A 22,189-nucleotide genomic window follows, 5' to 3' on the forward strand; every position below is an offset into this window, starting at 1 on the left:
CGTAGCCCCAGTAACTTGGGCTGAGTTCCAATTACTTAGCCCTTGTCATGTCGGGGTGTTAAAAACAAATTCAAAAATAAATTTTAAAAAATAAAGAATATATTTAAGTAAAATTAAATAAAACACATTCAAATGAAGTTAAAAAAGCAATCAAACTAGATTTTGACAAAAATCAATTTTGATTGGAATTATTTTAGAAATAATCCAGAACACTTTCCAATCGTTGTTAAAATAATTGAAAGCATAAATAAAAAAAAAAAAAAACATATTACAAATAAATCTTTTATATTTTATAATTTTTATAATTATTGAATTTTTTAATATCCTCAGGCTTGACCACAAAATCGATATACTCAGGAAACTAGGGCCAAGTTGTACACGGCCTAGGGAAAGTTCTAACTTATCAACCATTTAATATTTTAGTTTTTTTCAATTCTTTCAATTTATGTATACTTTGATTGCAGCTCTCCATGGTGCCTTGGGACTAATAGGTTTCATGTTGTGTCAATTCGAACTTGCTCAATTTGTTCAATTACGACTTTATAACGCAATCACATTCTTCACTGCAATTGTTGTTTTGGTTTCCTTATTCCTGATTTATGCACGACATCAGTATGGTTGGTTCTTTGAATTAAATCACAACTTCTGGTGCATTTTGATAAATTTTCTTAAAATTTATTTTAAGAGTATTATTTTATGACTGTGGCTTTTCGGTCTACCGAGTAACTTTAAAAAGAAAATTTTCAAATTGCATTATTTGGATAGAGGCTCGTCATTTCCACTAAAAATAAATAAAAATAAAAATAAAAAATAAAAAAAAATAAAATAAAAAATAAAATACAATGATTCCAATTTTCACACCAAAACAAACATGACGATCATTAACTGACAGGTTTTTTTTTTTGACAAAAAGTACTAATTTTACAAATAAAACAAATATCATTGAGCCACGAACAACACCTAACTCCAAAGGCATCACCCCATCATTATTAGCTTCTCTATAGATATGGGTAGCTTCTCTATGGATATGGGTAAAAGATAGGGTAACCCTATCAATAAGGCGGTAACCTTCTCAATAAGGCCCGGAATTTGCACCAAAGTAATCGAAATTTCCCATGGAATTTTCTGCTCACTATGACACTATAGAACTACATTTTGTGAATCCCCGTCCACCAATAATGTACCACGAATCCTTAATGCTGTGCGGTCAAGCCCTCATATGTAGAAATGCGGGCCAGGTAATAAATCTATTTTTTGAAATTAATTTTAATGCTTAAATTTTAAAGATAAGAAATCTCTAAAATTTAGATCATGAATATAAATAAATAAATAAATTTTAAAAACTATAAATAAGAATTTTAATAAGAAAATATTTGTACCGTTAGTTTCTATTGTTTTTAGATGGAACACCTACTTGCATCCATCTTTAAGATGGATGCTTTACACTTTCTAGATCGCATATGTGAAAATGCAGTCCAGCCCGCATGAAACAATTTTCCATTTTGTTTTAGCTACAGAAATTAAATATTATCAAATAGGCAAAGTTTGTTGTAAACTAATTGGAAATTACAAGGTAACCTGATGTGAGACACGCTTATTTTTGGATTTTTCCTCTGAAATTCCAAGCCGATTGCAATGTGTCCCAAGTCATCAAGATTGGGATCAGCCATGACAAGGAATTGGTTCAATTTCATAGAATTACCTAGTTTTGTCAAAAAAATAAGTGAGTCTATTAGGTAACCGGGCAATTTGGACTAGCCGAGTCACGTGATTTCCATCTATTTGATTTTAAATTTTTTTATTTTTTAGATTTTTGGATTAAAAACAATATTTAAAATATGTTTAGATTATTTCTCATGCAAGTGATCATATATGTTGATGGATATGGTGATATTTAAAAATTACCCACATAAGAAGATCCCATGTTATGTTGGATTGGGATTAGTATTGATAAGTTTTCTAGAGAAAATAGAAATCCAAAAAGATTAGGACTCTTGGATATATTTCTTGGTTTTGAGGATATGTAACATCTATGAAAGTTTTCTGTTTGATAATGATTCCTAACCTAATATATATGAGATGAAAGAGGAAATAATAGGTATGCCCTATTTGGGTTATCATATGGGAAAGGTGGGCTTCTTTTAGAAAGAGATACAAGGGCACAAGAGAAGACCTCCCCTTCAGAGAGAAGAGAGTTTTCTATGGAGAGAAATACCACGATGTGCCTCCTGCAAAGTGAGACGTTGGAGGCTAGATAATAAAATATTGGGACAGCTTTTGGGAGATTTAGGTGAATAAATAAGCTAGAAATCAAAAAAATTTTCATTCTTTTGTAAAACAAAGTTTACTTTGCCCTATTATGGGGGATTCGAGCCTGTCCCCTATTGCTTCTAATTGGACTCGGGCATATCCACTTAGAACATACCATTTTTTTTGAAGAACGATTGTTTTATGCGGGCTGGACTACATTTCTACAACATGTAGAGTGCTATAAAACATCCATCTTAAAAGATGGATGCAAATAGGTGGTCCATCTAAAAACAATTGTAACTAACGGTCCAAATGTTTTCTTAATATAATTATTATTTATAATTTTTAAATTTTATTTTTTTCATATTCATGATCTCCATGTTAAAGATTATACATTCTTTAAAAATCAGGATCGAAATATATTTAGAAACTATATTTATTTCAATGCCCGCATTTTTACATGTACGGGCTTGATTGCATGCTAACCTCGTCCTTTTCTGAAAACTTGTTTTACTTATGGAAATCAAATTTTATGTTGGCTCCGACATGCCTAGAGATCGAATCAACCACAAATCAATAAAAAATTTTCTGTTTTTTTTTCCTTTTTCTGTTTTGGATAATACAAATAGGCAAAGTTGGTTGTTAAACTCGGATGAACTAATTGGAAATTAGGAAGTAACCTGAAGCTTGGAAGACTTGCCTATTTTTGGATTCTGCCTCTGAAATTGCCAAGGACCAAATTTTGATCCGATTGTTATGACTCCCGAGTCGAATCAGTGGGACCAACCCAATTTTAGTCTGGACGGTCCAATTTGACATACTTACTTTTCATCAAAGAAGTAAGTGCGAATCATCTTATTTCCATTTTTTTTTTTCTTTTTTTAATTTTAACTTTTAAGGTTCAGATTAAACATAGTATTTAAAATATTTGTAGACCAATTCACAACCAAAAGCTGATCCAACCTCGATCAACGATTCAAAATCCATCTAACGTGTGAACGTCCCGATCCGGATTCTAAACCACCGCCTGCAGGTAAAAGCATCACCATGGAAGTTCAATAATTTTCTAATATAGAACGTGGAATCTTTTGGCTTCTTGATCACATATAGTATGCTCCTTTCGAAGTATAGTGTATTTCTATTCCATCAGTCAAAGATGAGGATTTTTTAATATGAAAATTTGGGAATCACTTCAGAATTATAAGGTGATTATTCTACAAAAAAAAATGTGAAACTTGAGTTTTATAATCCTTAGATTTTACCATCTAAAAATTGGGATGGTCTTTATTCAATCTTAAAATATTTTTTTTTGTTCTTGTGCAGATGCAATTAGGACAGCGTTTTTATTGAGGTTAATGGGGATAAATCCGTAAAATTTGAGGTAGGTAGGGTTTAACACTAGGGAGTAAATAAACATACTACTCCGGCATATATAAAACATCTTTTGGCTCATTTTTCAACGCAATCTAACCAGCGAGGATAGAGCAGGTGGGAAATTTTTTATTATTTATACTCGATTTTGGAGAGAGAGAGATTATTGTTCATGCCAAACCTGCAAAATACATAAAAAGAGAGAGGCCAATGGAAGGGAGAAAGGCTGAGTTCCACCATGACATTGCCCTCTTACTACTTTTGATGTGGGTGACTATCTCAGAGTGCATCTCAGCAGATTCTTCGGCAAGAGTGGAGTTTCTTCCTGGCTTTGAAGGGGCCCTCCCATTCGATTTCTTCTCCGGGTAAGAGAGATATTTTAATCATCCGGTATTCAGAAAATCGACTCGACCAATGTACTGAGCCTTAAACTTCAAACTTGGCCCTCTTGTTGCCTTTTCCTTTATCTTCAACACATATACAAACTGTAACTACAGATTTTTGGGACATATATCAATACATCTCTCTAACCGTCGTATACTTAATTTATGATTCTTTTTCAACAAGTTGGTGCTTATCTCTATTTTTTTCCTAGGTTTTTGGAGTGAGATTCAGTGTGTGTATATAATATTTGGAAATGTTATTTATGCAGGTATATTAGTGTAGATGAGGTGAATGAATATAGACTGTTCTACTACCTTATCAAGTCTGAGAATAACCCATCTAAGGATCCCCTCCTGCTCTGGCTCACCGGTGGCCCTGGATGCTCAGGTTTCAGTGGTCTCGTCATCGAAACAGGTCAGATTCACACGTTCTCATTATTTTTACTCTTTAAAGTTTTCCAAGGTGCTCCGTTCCTCTTATTATGCCAGTAAAGATAGGAAAAGATGGGTAAATGACATTAAGGAAAGGCTGTACGTTTTTTGTGAAAAGAGCCCGGGCTTAACGGTTAGCGCTTGACGATTTATAGCGACCCTTCTAAAAAACGCCTATGGTTAATGAAAAAAAGAAAAGAAAGTAAAGCCTCATCCTTAATCTTTGCTTAGAAAGTACATCTTAGCATCGAAAATTTGATGGCTTTAAAATCAAGTTGCAATACCAATTATAAAATTTGAAGCCCAAAAAAAAAAATAGTACAGATCTTGTGGATTATAAACTTTGAAACTAAAATAAACATAATATAGATCTTGTGGATATGTGAACACTAATTTTTAAGGTAAAATGAACAGCTTAGATAATGTGTTCCGATATAAACTAATTTTAAGAATTGAAATCCTAATTATTTTCACAACCTCAAGGCCAAAATGATTGATTTGAAGGTTTTCTAGAGCCTGCCATTGTTGTTGAGTTTTGAGACGAGCTTTTAGTTATTCGATAAAGTTACAGCCCCATTAAACCATTTTCCTTGAAATAAAAAATAAATAAGGGGGGAAACAATTATCTCTTCCGTTATTGAAACCCTTTTTTTCTTTTAACTCCGTTTGAAGGCTGTCATATATAATCTTATAATATTGTTTTATTAAAAAAAATTGAAAACCCACAGTAATAGCCGTTAGGTCTCTTCAATAACAAGGTTATAAAGGAAATAACGGCCGTTACTCTGTGAATAGATAGACATTGTTTAGCCTCCTTAGCCGTAACTTTCAGTGTGGACAATTTCTTATATAACGGCTACTATAGGCTGTTTCTTATATAACGGCCATCTTTTTTAGCACCAGCGCCCGTTACTTTTATATAACACAACATGCAAGTTGTTTCTTATGAGTTCGTGTAACATGTCCCGTGGGAGCATACTGTACACCAACTCCCTCAGGCAAAAGAGTAATTTGGAAGGATTTTTTTGATTGGGGATTCTGCGATCCAAGTAGATCAAATCAACAGAAAAAAGCATATTTAAGTTCTCGAACAGCCCTTCAAATATGGAATGGTTCTTGTACAATCTTTAGGACCTTCATTTCCTGATGCATATGGAGAGTCCTATTCAATTTAGGTTGGTTACTAAGTTCTAGAGGCCACTATCCCCCAAAATTTGGTGTCCAAACATGAATTTTACCCGATGGAGCAAATTCACAGTGTGCTACAGTGGAAGCCGCAAATCATTTTAGGTTTCTTGTATAATCCTCTTACACAGTATAATCGAACCGGTAGTGGTCTCTTTATTGTAGTCCACTGTCATATTTGTTTACTATTACAAATTTTATATTGCAAGGCTTTTGGTTCTAACCCCAGGTTCTTATTCAAATGTGTCACCCTTCCAAATATTAGGGCTATCCTATACATAGAGAAAAAATGAAAAGAAATTTGGTTGGCTATAACGATGGCTGTCTTCATAATCTGTGGTTACGAACTCAAGATGTCATATTGCGGTAACCCACTACCTAACCGCTTAGCGTTAAACCCATTGGTAACCCACTACCTAACCGCTTAGCGTTAAACCCATTGAAAGGAGGCTTCAGTTCCTTTACATAGCGAACTCACCTACCATAGAAAGGAAAGAGACACGCTCGCTCATTTTTAAATTTGAATATTTAAATTCCTTTGACTTATGGCTAACGTGATCATCGTATTTAGCTAATGGATTTGATTAATGCCATCTCTGACTACCTCCTCATGATAATGTACTCATCCTATATCTATTTCTTTATTAAGTAATGGCTGTGAGTGATGTCAGTGGTTCACTTGTTCTTATCATGATAACAAGGAGGTTGAAAAATAGATATTTGGCCCCCACACATTTAGTGGGGCAACATTTTTCTTATTTGCTAGGGTTGGGCCGAGTCGGGCGCATCCCCACAAGCCTGACTGGGGTTTGGGGCCCAAATTTAGTCCACAGAGCAAGGCTGGGTCCTAGAGCTTTGGCCCGTTCAACAATATGTTGGGTCCATGGCCACGCCAACTCATGCTTGACCCAGCCTAGCCCGGTTATATTGGAAGTCCAATATGCCCTTAAAAGAAAATTAAAGTTATGAGGTCAGTTTCGCCTCTTGTTATATATCTAATGTTTCAGTTAAGGGAAAAGTTTATATCAGGTTGAAGCCTTAAGCAATCAAATTAGGCCGCACCTCAAATATTCACTAGAAGATGATGTTTCGTTGTTACATTAAAAAAAAAGACGTTGTTTCGATGTTGAAAAACCTCAAATCAATCATCTTGACTTCGAGATGTATAGACATAAAAAAGAGAAAAAAAATAGATTTCAAGTCCCGGAAATAGTACATCTTTTGTCTGCATTATATAAGCCATCAAATTTCAATATTTTCAAGTTTTTACAGATATGCTCGATTTATCCTATTTTTTAACCTTTAAATTTTATAATTATAGATGAAATAAATTTTCAGGCCATCACAAAGATTTTTACTACTGATAAATCACCTTTCAAGACTATTTAGATGTATGCCTTATTTTTATTGTTTGGGGCCTCAACTTTATACAAACCATACCCTTAAATTAATAGAAAAAATGAAAAAGTTTATATAAGGTTTACTCCGTATATTGTAGAATTAAGATGCACCTCAAAAATCTATGTCAAAATATTGTTTTGCTGGTGGAAAACCATGTAATTGATCAGCTTAATATTGAGATGTATGAATACGAGGGAGAAAAATGATTTTAAGTCCCAAAATAACGCATCTTGCAAAACATTATCTAGACCGTCCATTTTTAAGATTTTTATATGTTTATAGATGTACTTGATTGGGCCCATCTTTAAAGTTTGAAAGTTTTATATAAATAGTGATGAAAATAAATTTTGAGGACATCGTAAGAATTTTTAACACTAAATTTGTGTCTTATGACTAAAGGTGCACCTTACTATGATTGTTTAAGATTGCAACGTTATTCAAACCACGCCTTAGACAAAAACCAAAAGTGTTCATGGAAGCTGTTTAAAAAGCTTTTGAGAGGATACTCACGGTTTCAAGGTGGTTTTTGCTTAAGGAAACATTTTTACGTTGCGTCATCTATATATAGAGAAAAAAATTTGTATAATGTTGCAATTTTAAAATGTAGAATTAAATATACACCTAAAAAACGTATCAGAAAAAGTTGTTTTAATGTTGAAAAACTCGTTAATTAATCATCTCGACATTGAGATGTATAAATATGAAGAAACAAAAAAAGATTTTGAGTCCTAGAAATAGTGCATCAACAAACACATAATCTAGACCGTCTATTTTCATGATTTTCATATGTTTATACCATTTTCTAATAATTTTTTACACCAAAATTACATGTCATAATAAAATTTAGAGGTGCACCTTAATTGGAATGTTTATGGTTGCAACCTCATAGAAACCACACCCATATATAAGACGTGTGCTATTTTTAGTTCTCTTATTTAAATCGTCATATAAATAGATAGCCGCATCAGATTCAATCACAATAACATACGTTAGTTTGTAGCATTTGATCTTGATCGGATGGCTTATAGCGCATGATGTGTTTTTATTTTAAAATTTATTTTACATGGCACGTTGGGCATCGCAACATACCACTAACACCTAATTAATTAAGAAAATTTTCTAATAAAAATAAATGACCAAAATACATATGTAACTTGCAAGGTTACCATGAACATATTTTTAACAACATATTTTTATTTTTATTTGATACACACATATAAGAAGTGAGTACACCCCAATTTCATATCAAAATACTATATAGAAAAATAATAAAAATAAAATAATGTCAGGCATTGTAACTGAAATTATCCCAATTGCTACACACGTCTTGGTCAGGAGTTTCTTTATTATTTTCTTTATTACGACTATTACGCATTATATAAGCCAAAAAGATTATATACTCCTCTATAGGTACATCATCCGATCACTCCTTTAGTTATGATCCCATTTATGCGTATTTTTTGGACCTCAAAATTTAGGGTTTAACCACCTCACCTGGTAATATCCCTCAAGATACTAAATTCATATATGCTCTATATATGTCTCAATCAAAACTCTTTCAACGGTATAGAGTTTGTCTAATTTCAAGATGGTTAGATCTAAATGTTCATAAACACAAAATCTAATTTTTCTTTACCGGAGATACTCATCTTGTAAAATTAAAATCCCAAAAATTTCAAATCAGCAAAAATAGTCCCAAGTATGCTTTATATTTGAAGTAAAAGAATTATTTTTAGGGTTGGTATTATGTCCACATGTTGTGATGCTTAAAAGGTGCACAACCACTTTTTAATGGTTTAGATTGAACCAGCCTCATCCAATGGCCAAAAATGAATCTCATTTTTTATTATTAACTTTTATTTAAAAATAATTTTAATATAAAATTTGATTTTTTGGCTTTATTTTTTTAAATAGAATTAAATAAACATAAGTAAAAATTATTTTGAGTAAAACATATTAATCAAAATAAATTTAGGGATATTTTGGTTTTTTATTTTTAAAATAGTTTTTAATTATTTTTATTTAGTTCTCTTTATAAAAATAAACTTATAATCCGAAAATTCAAATAAATATTTTATTTAAATAAAATATAAAATTAGTTTAAGACCATTAGATATGACCTTATGAATCTCAACCATTGAAAAGGTTATGTGCACCCTTCTATCGTGTCAGCGCATAAACCAGGGTGAAGAAATTTAGAGAAAGAACATTTGTGTAAAATTCTCCACACTCATAGAGAGGGATGTATGTTCTATTTATAATATTTTGCAATCAACATATTTGGTAAGAATCTTTGATTGACTCAATCAAGGATTTGGTTACAGTAACATGTACACATATTGAAAGAGGTTACAATTATAATATATCAAGAGAATCATTTCCAAGATCGTATATTTCTAGATTATTCCTATTACTCCACTTCAAACTATTGTCAATGTGAAACATGGATAACTTGTTTGCGATCGAACGATGTTGTGATGCAGGATGACCTTTTGTAAAAATATCAGCAAGTTGTTTTGTAATTGAAATATAATCAAGAGTAATCTTTTCACTTTCAATTTTTTCTTGAATAAAATTATAATCCAATTCAAAATGCTTGGACCGTGCATGAAGAACTGAATTAAAGGCAAGCTTTATTGCACTCTAATTATTACAATTAAGAATTATATGTTGAATTCTAATATCCAATTATAATAGAATGTAGTAGTACCAAGTGATTTCAGCAGCCGTAGAAGATATTACTCGATATTCTGCTTCTGAACTTGAGCGTGAAACAATCTTTTGCTTTTTACTACTCCAAGACACTAAAAACCCTACAAATAAAATACAAAATCCAAATACTGATCTTCTTGTATCTCTAGCCCATTAGCATCAGAATAGGAAATAAGGTTAACCTGCATTCCACCAATGGCAATGGAAATATCATCACCTAGGGTAGCTTTCACATCCTTTTTGCTAACATGATGTGTATCTCATGAGGATCATGCCTAAATTGACATACTTGATTGATTGCATATAGGTGATATCCGGTCGAGTAAATGTTAGGTACTGTAGACCACCAACAAGACTTCTATATTTTTCTAGATCTTGAACATGATTACCATCTCTAAAAGATAATCTCTTTGTGGTGATCATTGGTGTTGGTGATGGTTTAAAGTTGCTCATTTCAAATTTTCTAACATATCCAATGCATACTTATGTCATGCCAATTTCATTCCTTGTTTTGTGCCCTTGTCTTCCACACCCAAGAAATATTGCCAAAGCAAACTCACCACCCTATGAGTCACCTACCATCTCTTTCATAGCAAAATCACGAGTCACCTATTATCTCTTTCCTAGCAAAATCACCATCATATAACTCATCTACTATCGCTTTCCTAGCAAAATCACCATCCTATGACTCACCTACCATCTCTTTCCTAGCAAAATCACCATCATACGAGTCACCTACCATCTCTTTCTTAATCAACTTTCTAAAGGTTTGTATCTCGCCTCTCCATACAAAATCATATATTCTAGGCCTTATTCTCTCTGTCAAAAAAAAAAACCTCGTATCAATTACCAAAACAGACAATATTCATTTCTCTCTCTCACAAGATTATTTCTTACCAAAAAAAAGAGGCATCTTACCAAAAAAAAAAAAAAAAAGCAGCATTCCCAACTTTACCAAAAAGCATTCCTTTCATCTACCTAAAAAGACAATAGCCCTCTTTCTCTCTCAAAATTTATTTTCTCTAGCTTCAAATGAACTCTTCTTACCAAAACGGTCTCTCTTTCTCTCTCCCTCTTTCTCTCAAAACGAAAAAAGACCCCATAAAAAAAGGGATACTTCTCTACTTTTTTTTTCTTTCTTGATTCAACCTGTTTTTCAAAAAAAGGGACTTCCTTCCTACTATTTCTTTGTCTCCGAATAAAGAAAAAAACCCTCATCTTGCTTCCTCTGTCTCTCTCTCCGAATAAAGAAAAAAACCCTCATCTTTCTTCCTCTCTGTATTGCTTTTATCATGTCTTCATCTATTCAATTTTTGAATGTTCTTCCTCAACTTGTGACAATCAAGCTCTCTAATGACAATTTTTTACTTTGGAAAGACGAAAGTATTTTTATTGTTAGAAGCCATGGAATCATAGGATATCTTGATGATTCTACATTGGAGTCCCTACGTTTCTTCTCTCTGATAAGATGCTTGTAATCCAGAATATGAACAGTGATATGCTCGTGATCAACTCATCATGACATGAATCAACTCTATGTTATCCCCTGATATTTCGGCCCAAGTTCTTGACATTGCCAATGCAAAAGATCTTTGGTTTACCCTTCACAATTCCTATGTGCAACAATCTAAGATGCGATTGATGCATCTTCGCACCGAGCTTCAAAATTGCACACGTGAGACACAATCTATTCAATAGTATTTAAATAAGTTAAAATCTCTCTTTGATCAATTGGCAATTAAACAATATTCAGTTGATGATAAGGAAAAAGTTCGTTAAATTTTACGGAGGCTTGGTGAGGATTACAAAATGTTTGTTGCTTTAGTTATAGCTCGACCACCTCTACCGTCATTTACATGTCTCTGTCTAGAAAAGTTCGTTAAATTTTACGGAGGCTTGGTGAGGAATACAAAATGTTTGTTGCTTTAATTATAGCTCGACCACCTCTACCGTCATATACATGTCTCCGTCTTCTCCTACTTGAACATGAGTTATTGTTCAATCTTTCATCTATAGGAAATAGTGACTCAACCACTGGATCTGGACCACACATGAGGTTCTCTATGCATCCTCTCAAATGCCCAAAGGAAGATGAAAAGCCCCAGGTCATGGAAGAGGAAGAGGACTCGGTCATGGGAATCTAAGTGGTGCTCAAGGTGGTCCACCACACTATGCAGGTCGAGAAAGATGACTTTTACCAAAACCCCCAATACATCTTATGAATAGGACTGATACTGAATCTTGCCAAATCTGTGGTCGCACAAACCATCTCGCTCATCGGTGCTATTATCACTACACTCGACAGAACTCTCAAGACAATACTTTGACTCACTCTCTCAGGTCTATATCTCCCTTGAGTCAAGTCGGATTGTTGACACTGGAGCTACAAATCATGTAGTTGATGATTCAGGTATGTTTTGATACCATAAAGAAATTTAAAGAAATAATATATGTGTAAAATTCCCCACACCCATAGAGAGATGTTGGTTCTATTGATAATAGTTTTGTAATCGACGTTTTTGGTAACATATTTGATAAGAATCCTTGATTGAATCAATCAAGGATTTGATTACATTAATCTGTACACATATGAAAAGAGGTTACAATTACAATCTATCAAGAGAATCCTTTTCAAAATTGCATCTTTCTAGATCATTCCTATTACAAGGGCGATTTGGCTAATCAATCGGGTTTGGGTAAGGTCAATTGGTTAGGGCTTCTTGGCCTCGCCTGATTATTTTATTGGGCCATCCGGTCCAGGCTTTCTAAGCCCAGCTTAAAGTCATTGTCCCTAGTACTTGAGAGCCTATGCAATAGAGGAAGCCAAATTTATGGGGGTCCATGACGAGTCTTTTGGATGACATGTATAATATAAAATGCTAAGCCAAATATCTTGCTATACTTTATAATGCTACGTATATTTAAGTCTTAAGACCAATTTTTTAAAGGAAAAAGTTGATATAAGATTGCAACTTTAAAATGTAGAATTACATATGCATCTCAAAAATTCATCGTAAAAGGTTATTTTAAGGTTGAAATGCCCTCTAATTGATCATCTCGACATCAAGATGTATGAATATGAAAAAAAAAAAAGAAAAAAGATTTTGAGTCCCATAAATAGTGCATTTTGCAACACATTATCTAGACCGTCCATTTTCAAGATTTTCATATGTTTATAGATCTACTTGATTTTAACCATATTTTGAGTTTAAAATTTTATAACTAAATATGAAAATAGATTTAAGATAATCTTAAGAAACCTTTACACCAAAATTAAATGTTATGATAAAATTTGGAAGTGCGCCTTAATTGGATTGTTAAGGTTGCAACCCTATAGAAACCACACCCTTTTTTAAAACCTAATAAGCAAGATCAATCTCGATATGATTTGGTAGGTGCATTATTTCTCGAGGTACCATTATTTTAATTATTTTTTGTCATCTTTTAATTATTCAACCAATGTTTCAAAACCTGATCATGAGGGTGAATCATTTATCCACAAATCCATGTAGGTCATTGAATCAACGACTAAGATTAGTCTAGATTAGTCCAAATCGGTAATCCATAAAATATTAAAATTTAGACATAAAATGAAAGCAAAAATTTAGGGTTTGTAAGATGGGGATTTAGGTAGGACTTCATAAAATATTAGATAAGATTAAACCAGGTCGAGACCAATACCATCCTTGAACTAGTTCAGTCTGATTCCCAGTCAAGATTGCCGATCGGATGGGGATTTTTTGTGTTTTAAAATATCGGATTCAACCAATCTAGATTTATGGATGCGCCATTCAAAACTCCATCCGGGTTTTAAAACGTGCTAAAACAAAAAACAATAGGTATATTATTAAAAATTAAATAAGTTTTAAGGAAAAAAAAAAAGGTAGGGCCGCTTTTTGGGGAGTATTATCTACCATTGTCATAAGGAAATGGAAAGAAAATGGCCCTTTTTAGTAAAAATTCCTCAGTCCACTGACTAACCTGAACAAAAAAGGGCTATAAATATTTCATATGTGCTTCACAAAAATAACATCTTAAGATTGAGTAGAGGGATGATCACATCTAGATGTTCACGAACTTAGAATCTTAGTTTCGCTTTTTTGAAAATCTCATCTGGTTATTCTAAAATGGATCCTAATATTTTTTGTGTACCTCTTTTTTTTTATATGTTTTTGTGGATTTTGATTTGTGACTCCAATATGTAAGACAAAACTAGAGAAACACACTAAACAGATAAACAACAATTTAAAACTAACTTTTTCACCCCATGTTCCTTCTGAGTTTAATTTTCGAAACCAACTTTCTAACTCAGATGAAGAGAAATGGGGTATACATGGGCCTTTCTTGAGAAATAGGTGGATAATTAGTTTCCGGGCTGAGTCATGGGTGAAAAATCAAATTTTGTTTTGAAATTTCCATAAAGGCCATATTTGCTATGCACATACTTGAGCAAACCATCCATGAACCTCCATGTTCTTCAATTTCTTTTTATTCCTCAATCCTTTTCATGTGTTTTGCTTATTTCAATCATTTGAAGCAATGTTGTCATATTCACTTTGGAGTTTTTTTCGGTTTGGTGAGAAAAATGAAGCAATTCGGTGCTTCGACCGATTTGAGAGAAGACTTCGGACCTTTTTCAAAAATTAAATATAATAAATTAGATATTTATATATATACTATACAAAAATAATAGAAAAAATTTAAAATAAAAAAATACTTATATAAATATGTATTGCTCATCTAACCGAAGCAGCCCGAAGGTTCAGCCGAATCAGACCCGAAGCAGACCGAAGCAGCCCGAATCTGGCCGAAGTGCAGTACCACGCTTCTCTTTGCTTCGGTTTATGCTTAAAATCCAAAGGCTTTGGCTTCTTCGGCTGAAGATAAGTAAATTTGATGATTTGAAGTGGTTTAGCACCATTTTTATATTTTGCATCATATTCCCTGGACTGAGAGAGCTATGGTCATTTTATTCATCTACTCTTCAAAATTTAGCAGCCTCTTTATTTCGGATAATTTTCTATTGTCCCTCAATCTTGTTAAAAAAACCATGTATAAATTATATTGATGTTTAGAAGGTTGAGTAAGGATTGTATCTAAAAAATTTTAGCTTAAAATTTGCCATAGATGGTGGGAAATCAATAAAAAAGGTGGATCTAAATCCTAGGGACTGCAACTCATAAACACCTTTCTCCTTATTTTTTGATTTGATTTGATATGGATCAATGCAGAGAACCCTTTTGGTATATACCTTGATGGAAAGATATCTAAGTCTGAAACAACATATCAAAATTTCAGCTCATTTGGATGTGTGGGTTGGGAGATATGATCGAAACTTGGAGAAAGAGTAACCTCTTGTTTGCTGCTAGTCCACTGCTATAACATGGTCTTTTCCCTTTAAAAAGTGGTGTTCCCTTCGAAAATGGAACCTTCTGACCTCAGATTGTGTCCAAATTTTCCCTTAGAGGGATTCCTATACTCACATAAAATTTTACACCTCTTGGACATGGATTTATAGGGTTCCTTTGAAATTTTGGCCTCTTTTGGGTCCGAACTATGCTCGAAATCTTGGACTTCGCAAGCCAAATCTTGGCCGTCGGATATCAGAATGACTGATTGTTTGGAGGACACCTTTAGGGCACCCTAGATTAATATTTGGAACCCTTGGATGGTCATTTGGGCATGTTTGACCAAGCTCTATAATGGCCATGTGCTTGTCCATTTGATATAGCTAGGACTTTTACTTTCCTTCATTTTCACCTCATATTACGTTGATCTCCAAGGTTTTGAGTTAAATTGCTAGAATACCTCAGCTTATTTGAGTTTCCAACCCAAAATTACAAATAATTTTAACATTTTTTAAAATTTTTTTTGAGAAGGTAAAAAAAATTTAGAAGCATGTGGGTTACAACTTTTGAGGCAGTATGGGTTCCAAATAATTTCCTTACACTAAGATCAATTTCTTTAAAGGTAAACATTGGTGTTCCCATATGCTCGGGATCCGTGGCAATTCGAAAATTTTAAGATAGACGGCCCACTTAATGTACAATAAATGAGAGGATATTTCAGTTTTTGAAAGCTCTAAATGAAATCAAATTTAAAAATAATTACCTTTTTATAGTTTGGAATTCTATAGGGTATCGTTTAGCAGGAAGTTACTCTTCTATGAGAGAGGCTCGGTGAACTAGACATGTATGTAAAGATGTGGACTACTTGCACCTGGACAAAAAGACACAGCTTTACCCTAGGATTGGCCTTGGGCCCTTCTTGAGATAAAATTAATTTAGAGGGTATGTGTACATAATAGGGTAATCTTTATAAAATATCAAAAACTAATTTATATAAAGAAAAAAAACCAAAATACCACTCAAATTTCAAGGGAAAATTTGTCATTGCTTTTTACAAATTTTTTTACAATTTTTTTTTATCTGTGCGAATCATTTAGATGTAGAGACACACTTTCAAATCCATCCAATATATACCTTGAAGTACCCTGGTCATGCAATCCAGATCTAACAGTTGCGATCAATAGTATTTTAGGTAATCTATACTGTGGAATTTCAGAGGTGTTTCATTCGTTCTATTTATTTTCAAAAAATATTTTATATTTTTTACATGTTTTTGAGAGGGAGAATCATAGAGTTATCCTATATTTAGAAAATAAAATATTTAGATATAAAATTTAAATACTCAGATACACTCTTAACCGTCCGTGAGGTTATTTTAATCACTATATTGTATATTGTTTCCAAATTATTGTTGTTTTCAAATTATTGTTTTAAATTTTTTATAGGCACTTGAGAGTTAAAAGTATAGAAGCAATTTGATTTATAGAAAAATAAAAGAAAATTGAAATATTTAGACTTGGTTCTCACCTTATGCATTTTTTTTTTTTTTTATGTGATACATAGTGTCAAATTCGCTAGACCTATTGTGGATGAGCTATGATTTTGAAATGTCATTTATTTAACAAAGATTACCATATCATTAACGAAAACCTTAATAAATGGTTGAACTTGGCTAATTTTTGAACTTGCCTAATTTTTACATCTCCTAATTTATGACACTTCAGCTCAAACCAAACCTAGTTTTTCAAAAGTGCGTGGTTTGTATACAACCGAGGCTCTAAATATTCAAATTAGAGCCCACCTTCAAATAGTATAAAAAAATGTGGTTTCAATAATGGAATTTTTGACCCACCTTAAAATATATTTTCATCTTTAATCATAAAAATTAAAACTTCAAAAATACTGTAGATCAAGCAGAGCTATGAAAACCTGAAAATCTTGAAAATTGACAGTCTAAAAATGTATTACAATATGCACTATTTACAAAACTTGAAATCTATTTTTTTCTCATTTCCATGCATCTTGATATCGAGATGATTAATTTGATGATATTTGGGAATCAAAATAACTTTTTCTAATGAAATGTTTGAGGTAGGCTCTAATTTGATGGTTTAGAACCTCGGCTCTAAATAAACATTTTCCTTTTCAAAATCCCCATACTTCTAGTCTAATTTTAATCAAACATAGTATTTCCCAATAATTATTTGCCTTCTATATTTCATAATTGGAAATCTCCAATTCTAATCAGTCGTTCCAGCCACTAACTGTTTGATCTAGATCTAAGTACCTTATTTTTAGTTTTTTATACAAATTATATGAATATACAATTTGATAGGTGCCATCATCTCAATGGGTGCAATTAAAAATAACTATTAAAACCTTTCAGGGGTATTTTGGTTATTTTATTTTATTGAAAATGTTTTTCTTTATAGATTTTAGAGGTGAGGCTATAGGAGAGGAGTGGACGCAAAAAATTTAGTGTCAAAATAGTTTGTAAAAAAAATTAAAAATAAAATAGTGTAGAGATGTGACATTGTTATTGGGGCCATCTCAGCCCTCTAATCATAATAGACAGTTGAATAGGGAGAAGCATATAAGTTTTATGTAGTAGGGGAAGCATAGAAAGCTTGCCAATACTATATATATATATATATATATATATATATATATATATATATATATATATATATATATATATATATATATATATATATACATGACATATTCTAAACTTCACAAATACATGACATATTCTAAACTTCACAACCCTTCAAATTACGAAGGTTCAAGATAGAGAAGTTGTAAATAGTGGATTTATTTATCTTGTTGTCCATTTTCTAAAAACATTTACATTTGTGGGGCAAAATTGTAAATATTACTATAAAACAAAGGGTATTTTTGTCATCTCCATAAGGGATAAAATTGAAATTTTAATTAAAGGACAAGGACACTCTACAAATAAAGTTTCAGGACACTAACTTCAAAAATGGCATTGTACTTTTGTGAAAATTTCAAATATTTTTGCTTAATGATAAAGTTACCTATTTAAATATTTTTTTCATAAAAAAGTAATGATTGTTTTGATAAATACACCCATCACAACCGCTTCTAACTTGAACCTTTGTATTTTGAGGGGTTGTTAACTTTAGACAGACCTATATATATATATATATATATATGAAAAATTCTTTTCAACGCCTATAGGTGAAAATGAATAGTGATTTCGCCTACCCTCATCACCGTCCAAATTTCATCGCACGGTCACGATTGTCTAGTAGTATTTTATTTTTCATTTTTTTAATAATCGAAATGACTTGAAATTTGGAGGGTACGTATATCTTACTGAGGCGCATCTAATAAAAATAAAAAAAAAATTATCCGCAAAAAATAAATTGACCAAAATACCCCCAAAACATTTTGGGGGTATTTTGGTCAATTGTTTTCATGTAAAATATTTTTTTTATAATTTTTGAAGATTCCCCTATTTTTGATAAATACACGCTCCAAATTTCAAGTCATTCTGATTGGTAGAAAAAAATTAAAAATAAAACACTACCGGACAATCGTGACCGCGCGATATATATATATATATATATATAGTAATGATCCTAGAGGATCCTTCCCCACCCATGTGTGTAGGACCCCAAAGGATCACCATCAAAGTTGGTACAAATATTTAGAAAAGTTATCACATGGATATGAGACTTGACTTTTTCTATAGATCCGTACCAAATTTAATGGTTATCCTTTGGGGTCCCACACACATGGGTGAGGAAGGGTCCTATAGGATCATTTCTCACATATATATATATATATATATATATATATACTACACAACGCCTATGGGAGAAAATGAACAGTATTTTCACCCATATGCTCGGCGCCGTCTGATTTTTTCATACGGCATGGATTAAAATACCGCAACGGACATAGTAGGTCTATTGCGATAAAAAGCCACACGAAAAAGTATGACATATATGTTTAAGAAAAAAGTTTGTACTAATGTGCGTCAATTTTACATAGATTGTGTAGATTTGGTATTGCCTTAGGAAAATTGTTGCATGCGGGCTGGACTGCATTTCTACACAATACAGTACAGCGGTATAAAGCATCTATCTTAAAGAATCGGCCAGCTTTATGTGGAACTATTTGATTCCCGTTCAGACCGGGAATAATATTAGTTCCACCACTTGCCCTATTTCCATTCATATCGGTGTTTTTTCCAAACATTACTTAAAATAAATCAGTTAAAAAAGTAAAAAAAACGAGGAGGATTGTGGTGACTGTGGACTTCCTCAAACTAAAATAGCTTGACTCCTGTCCCTGAACTCTCCGAACTATGCAAATTTTAAATTACTTCTTTCAAAAAAATAATTTTTGTTTTAAAGCCAAGCATATTTAAATTTTTTTTTTTAAAAAATAAGACCCGGGTGGGCTTTGCTCGAAAAGCCTGTTGGCTGGCCTTCATGTGCCATGATTTTACTTACTATGCAAGAACTTAAGACAAATTGGCTTTTTCATGTACCAATGTACCTTACCTTCTTTCCCCTGATCCCGAGTCTTTCTAGTTTCAGGCCCACTGCGCATTAAGGTGGAGGAGTATAATGGAACTTTGCCAGCTCTTCGGTACAATCCTTATTCTTGGACTAAGGTATGTTTGTTTTTTTGTTTATGATAATTCCTTTTTTCATCTCATATCCCATGTGGGTTTTTTCCATGTCTCGCGTGTTAACACGAGTCGAGCTTCGACATGTATCAAGCACCGAGTACATGTCATATTAGAAAAGAAAAAATTATCAAAATACTTGTAAGAGATGAATCACTTTAAGATTTTACCCTTTTATAACTATTCCAATTCAGGTCTATGTATTTTAATATGGGTATTTGAGAATAAGATGAGTATGTTATAAGTACGAGATTCGAATTAGCCGAATCACCCGATTTCTACCCATTTATTTTTATTATTTTTTAAATTTTCAAATTACAAATTTCTCAAATCTAGATTTTTTTTTTGGGTCTGATTCTCACCATGAAGAATTGGTCCAAACTATCTAGGATCCATAATAGGGATTGGTCCAGTAGGTGCCGATCCTACCCCCCAATTTGTTTTTTAAAACATTGCTCCCAATTATGTATACAAGTGCCTGAGCTTTAGAAGCAGGAGACATTACTACCTCACTCTAAAGGCTGTCAAGTTTGGGGTTATAGTTTAGCCTTTTTTTTTCGAAAGGAAATTTATCAAATACCGTTTGAGAGATGAACAATTTAACACTTCTGACAGAATTGGGTAAGTCTATCGCAATCGAACTCATTCATGATTCCTACTATGAAGTAGGCTGGTACCCATTAATTCTCGATCTGGATCGCTTATTCCTGATCCAAATCGCGAATCTTTTGAACTCTAATAGAAAACATTACCATATATGTACAAAATGATGATGAACCTTATCGCACAATGTTTGACCTCGAGACCCATCATTCGAATTACAGTAAGGAGCTACCACTACAAAGGTGAGTGGGAAGTATAATATGCACGTTCTATTATACAACTATACTATTATTTAATATAAAATTTTTTTATGTACTGATGTGTCTCGTCATGCCAATTTTGGGAGAAAAACTTAGGGTGGGGTTTATATAAGATTGAGATGGTAAAGAATCAAAGTAAGCGTAAAGATAATTTTTTCAGCAAAAATCTATATCATGGCCTGAAAATATATTTTTTATATCTAATTATTGAAGGAAAAAGTTTACATAGAGACGAGGCTCAAAACAATAAAATTTGAGCCTACTTCGTAAATTTCACTAAAAGAGGTTTTCATTCTCAAATATCTTCAAATTGATCATCTTGACATAAAAATGCATAGACATGAGAAAAAAATGGATTTTAAGTTTTGGAAATAGTGTATTTTGTAATGTATATTTGGACCATCAATTTTCAAAATTTTCAAGTTTTCATAGATCTATCGATCTACACTATTTTTAAAGCTTTAAACTTTATAAATGAATATAAAATATAATTTAAGGCTATCACAAAGATTTTCAATAATAAAATCACATTTCTCGATGCTATTTGAAGGTAGGCTCTAATTTGATTGAGTAGAGCCGGGACTCTATATAAACCACACCCATTATTAAATTATGTAGAATGAGTAGATTTATAAGACTTAAAAATATTAAAAACTGACCATCCCAAATAATATATTACAAGATACACTATATTTCCGATTTAAAATCCATTTTTTTCAAGGTCAAGATGATCGATTAGAGGCCTCATCTAATGAATTTTTAAAGTGCACCTTACTTTGATTGCCTCAACCTTATATAAACTTTTTAACAAAGATATGTTAAGAGTCAACGAACACTGATTCATCTTCAGGTTGCTAACGTAATATATGTGGATTCACCAATTGGAACTGGCTTTTCATATTCCAAATCCCCTCCCGACTATGCCACCAGCGATTCCAAGACTGTCAAAGATCTCCATAAATTTTTGACCAATGTAAGTAACTCTACCGTCAACATTTATAACTACTTTTCCTCCCTAAATTATGATGACTGATAATATAGTGTTTCGTCATGTGTACAACAGTGGTTCATTGAATACCCAGAATTCTTGTCAAACCCACTGTACATTGCGGGGGATTCCTACTCAGGAATAACAGTCCCAGTCTTAACTTCTGAAATAGCCAATGGTACCCCCACATTACTCTCTCTCTCCGAAAGTTGTTTTTTAAAGCAGAAATGATGTGTCATACTTGATTTCTTTGAGTGAGGTGTTGTTGCAGGCATTGATTCCGGTTATCGACCTGTTTTTAATCTCAAGGTTTGCAATCTCAAATGAGGAAATGATTTGTGATGAAAATATTGTATTCTTATGATATCAGAGGGTTTTTAATTCGTCAGTTATGGCTTTCAGGGTTACTTGGTGGGCAATCCAGTCACAGATGTTGAGTTTGATTCCCAGGTAGTTCCATTTGCTCATGGGATGGGCCTCATATCAGATGAATTGTTTGAGGTATTGGGGATTTTTTCATTGCTTATTCTTATTTCAAGTTAGCAATGGTTTAGGGTATTTTATTTTTATTTTTTAATCTTACAAACAAT

At 32.7% G+C, this 22,189-nt stretch overlaps 1 protein-coding gene across 13 annotated transcripts in view; it reads left to right on the forward strand.

The window, feature by feature from the left end:
• The first annotated feature begins 3,689 nt into the window (after window positions 1-3,689).
• LOC18445766 (serine carboxypeptidase-like 7) overlaps window positions 3,690-22,189 on the forward strand; it is a 61,536-nt gene continuing 43,036 nt past the window's right edge. For 8 of the 13 annotated variants that reach the window (XR_016050441.1, XR_016050440.1, XR_002282897.2 and 5 more), the window contains exons 1-7: window positions 3,690-3,986; window positions 4,274-4,419; window positions 19,657-19,733; window positions 21,462-21,584; window positions 21,675-21,777; window positions 21,871-21,908; window positions 22,002-22,100. Coding sequence is in view for 6 of the 13 variants with exons in the window: in XM_011629321.3 (XP_011627623.2) it covers window positions 3,832-3,986; window positions 4,274-4,419; window positions 19,657-19,733; window positions 21,462-21,584; window positions 21,675-21,777; window positions 21,871-21,908; window positions 22,002-22,100 (741 nt within the window). In the remaining 7 variants the exon portion in view is untranslated. The remainder of the gene's footprint in view (window positions 3,987-4,273; window positions 4,420-19,656; window positions 19,734-21,461; window positions 21,585-21,674; window positions 21,778-21,870; window positions 21,909-22,001; window positions 22,101-22,189) is intronic. The other 5 variants (XR_016050444.1, XR_016050439.1, XM_088859893.1 and 2 more) reach the window with 3 other exon arrangements.

This window comes from Amborella trichopoda, chromosome 2 (genome assembly GCF_054954075.1).
Source record: "Amborella trichopoda isolate Santa Cruz 75 chromosome 2, AtrichopodaSantaCruz75HAP2 v2.0, whole genome shotgun sequence".
Lineage (NCBI taxonomy): Eukaryota > Viridiplantae > Streptophyta > Magnoliopsida > Amborellales > Amborellaceae > Amborella > Amborella trichopoda.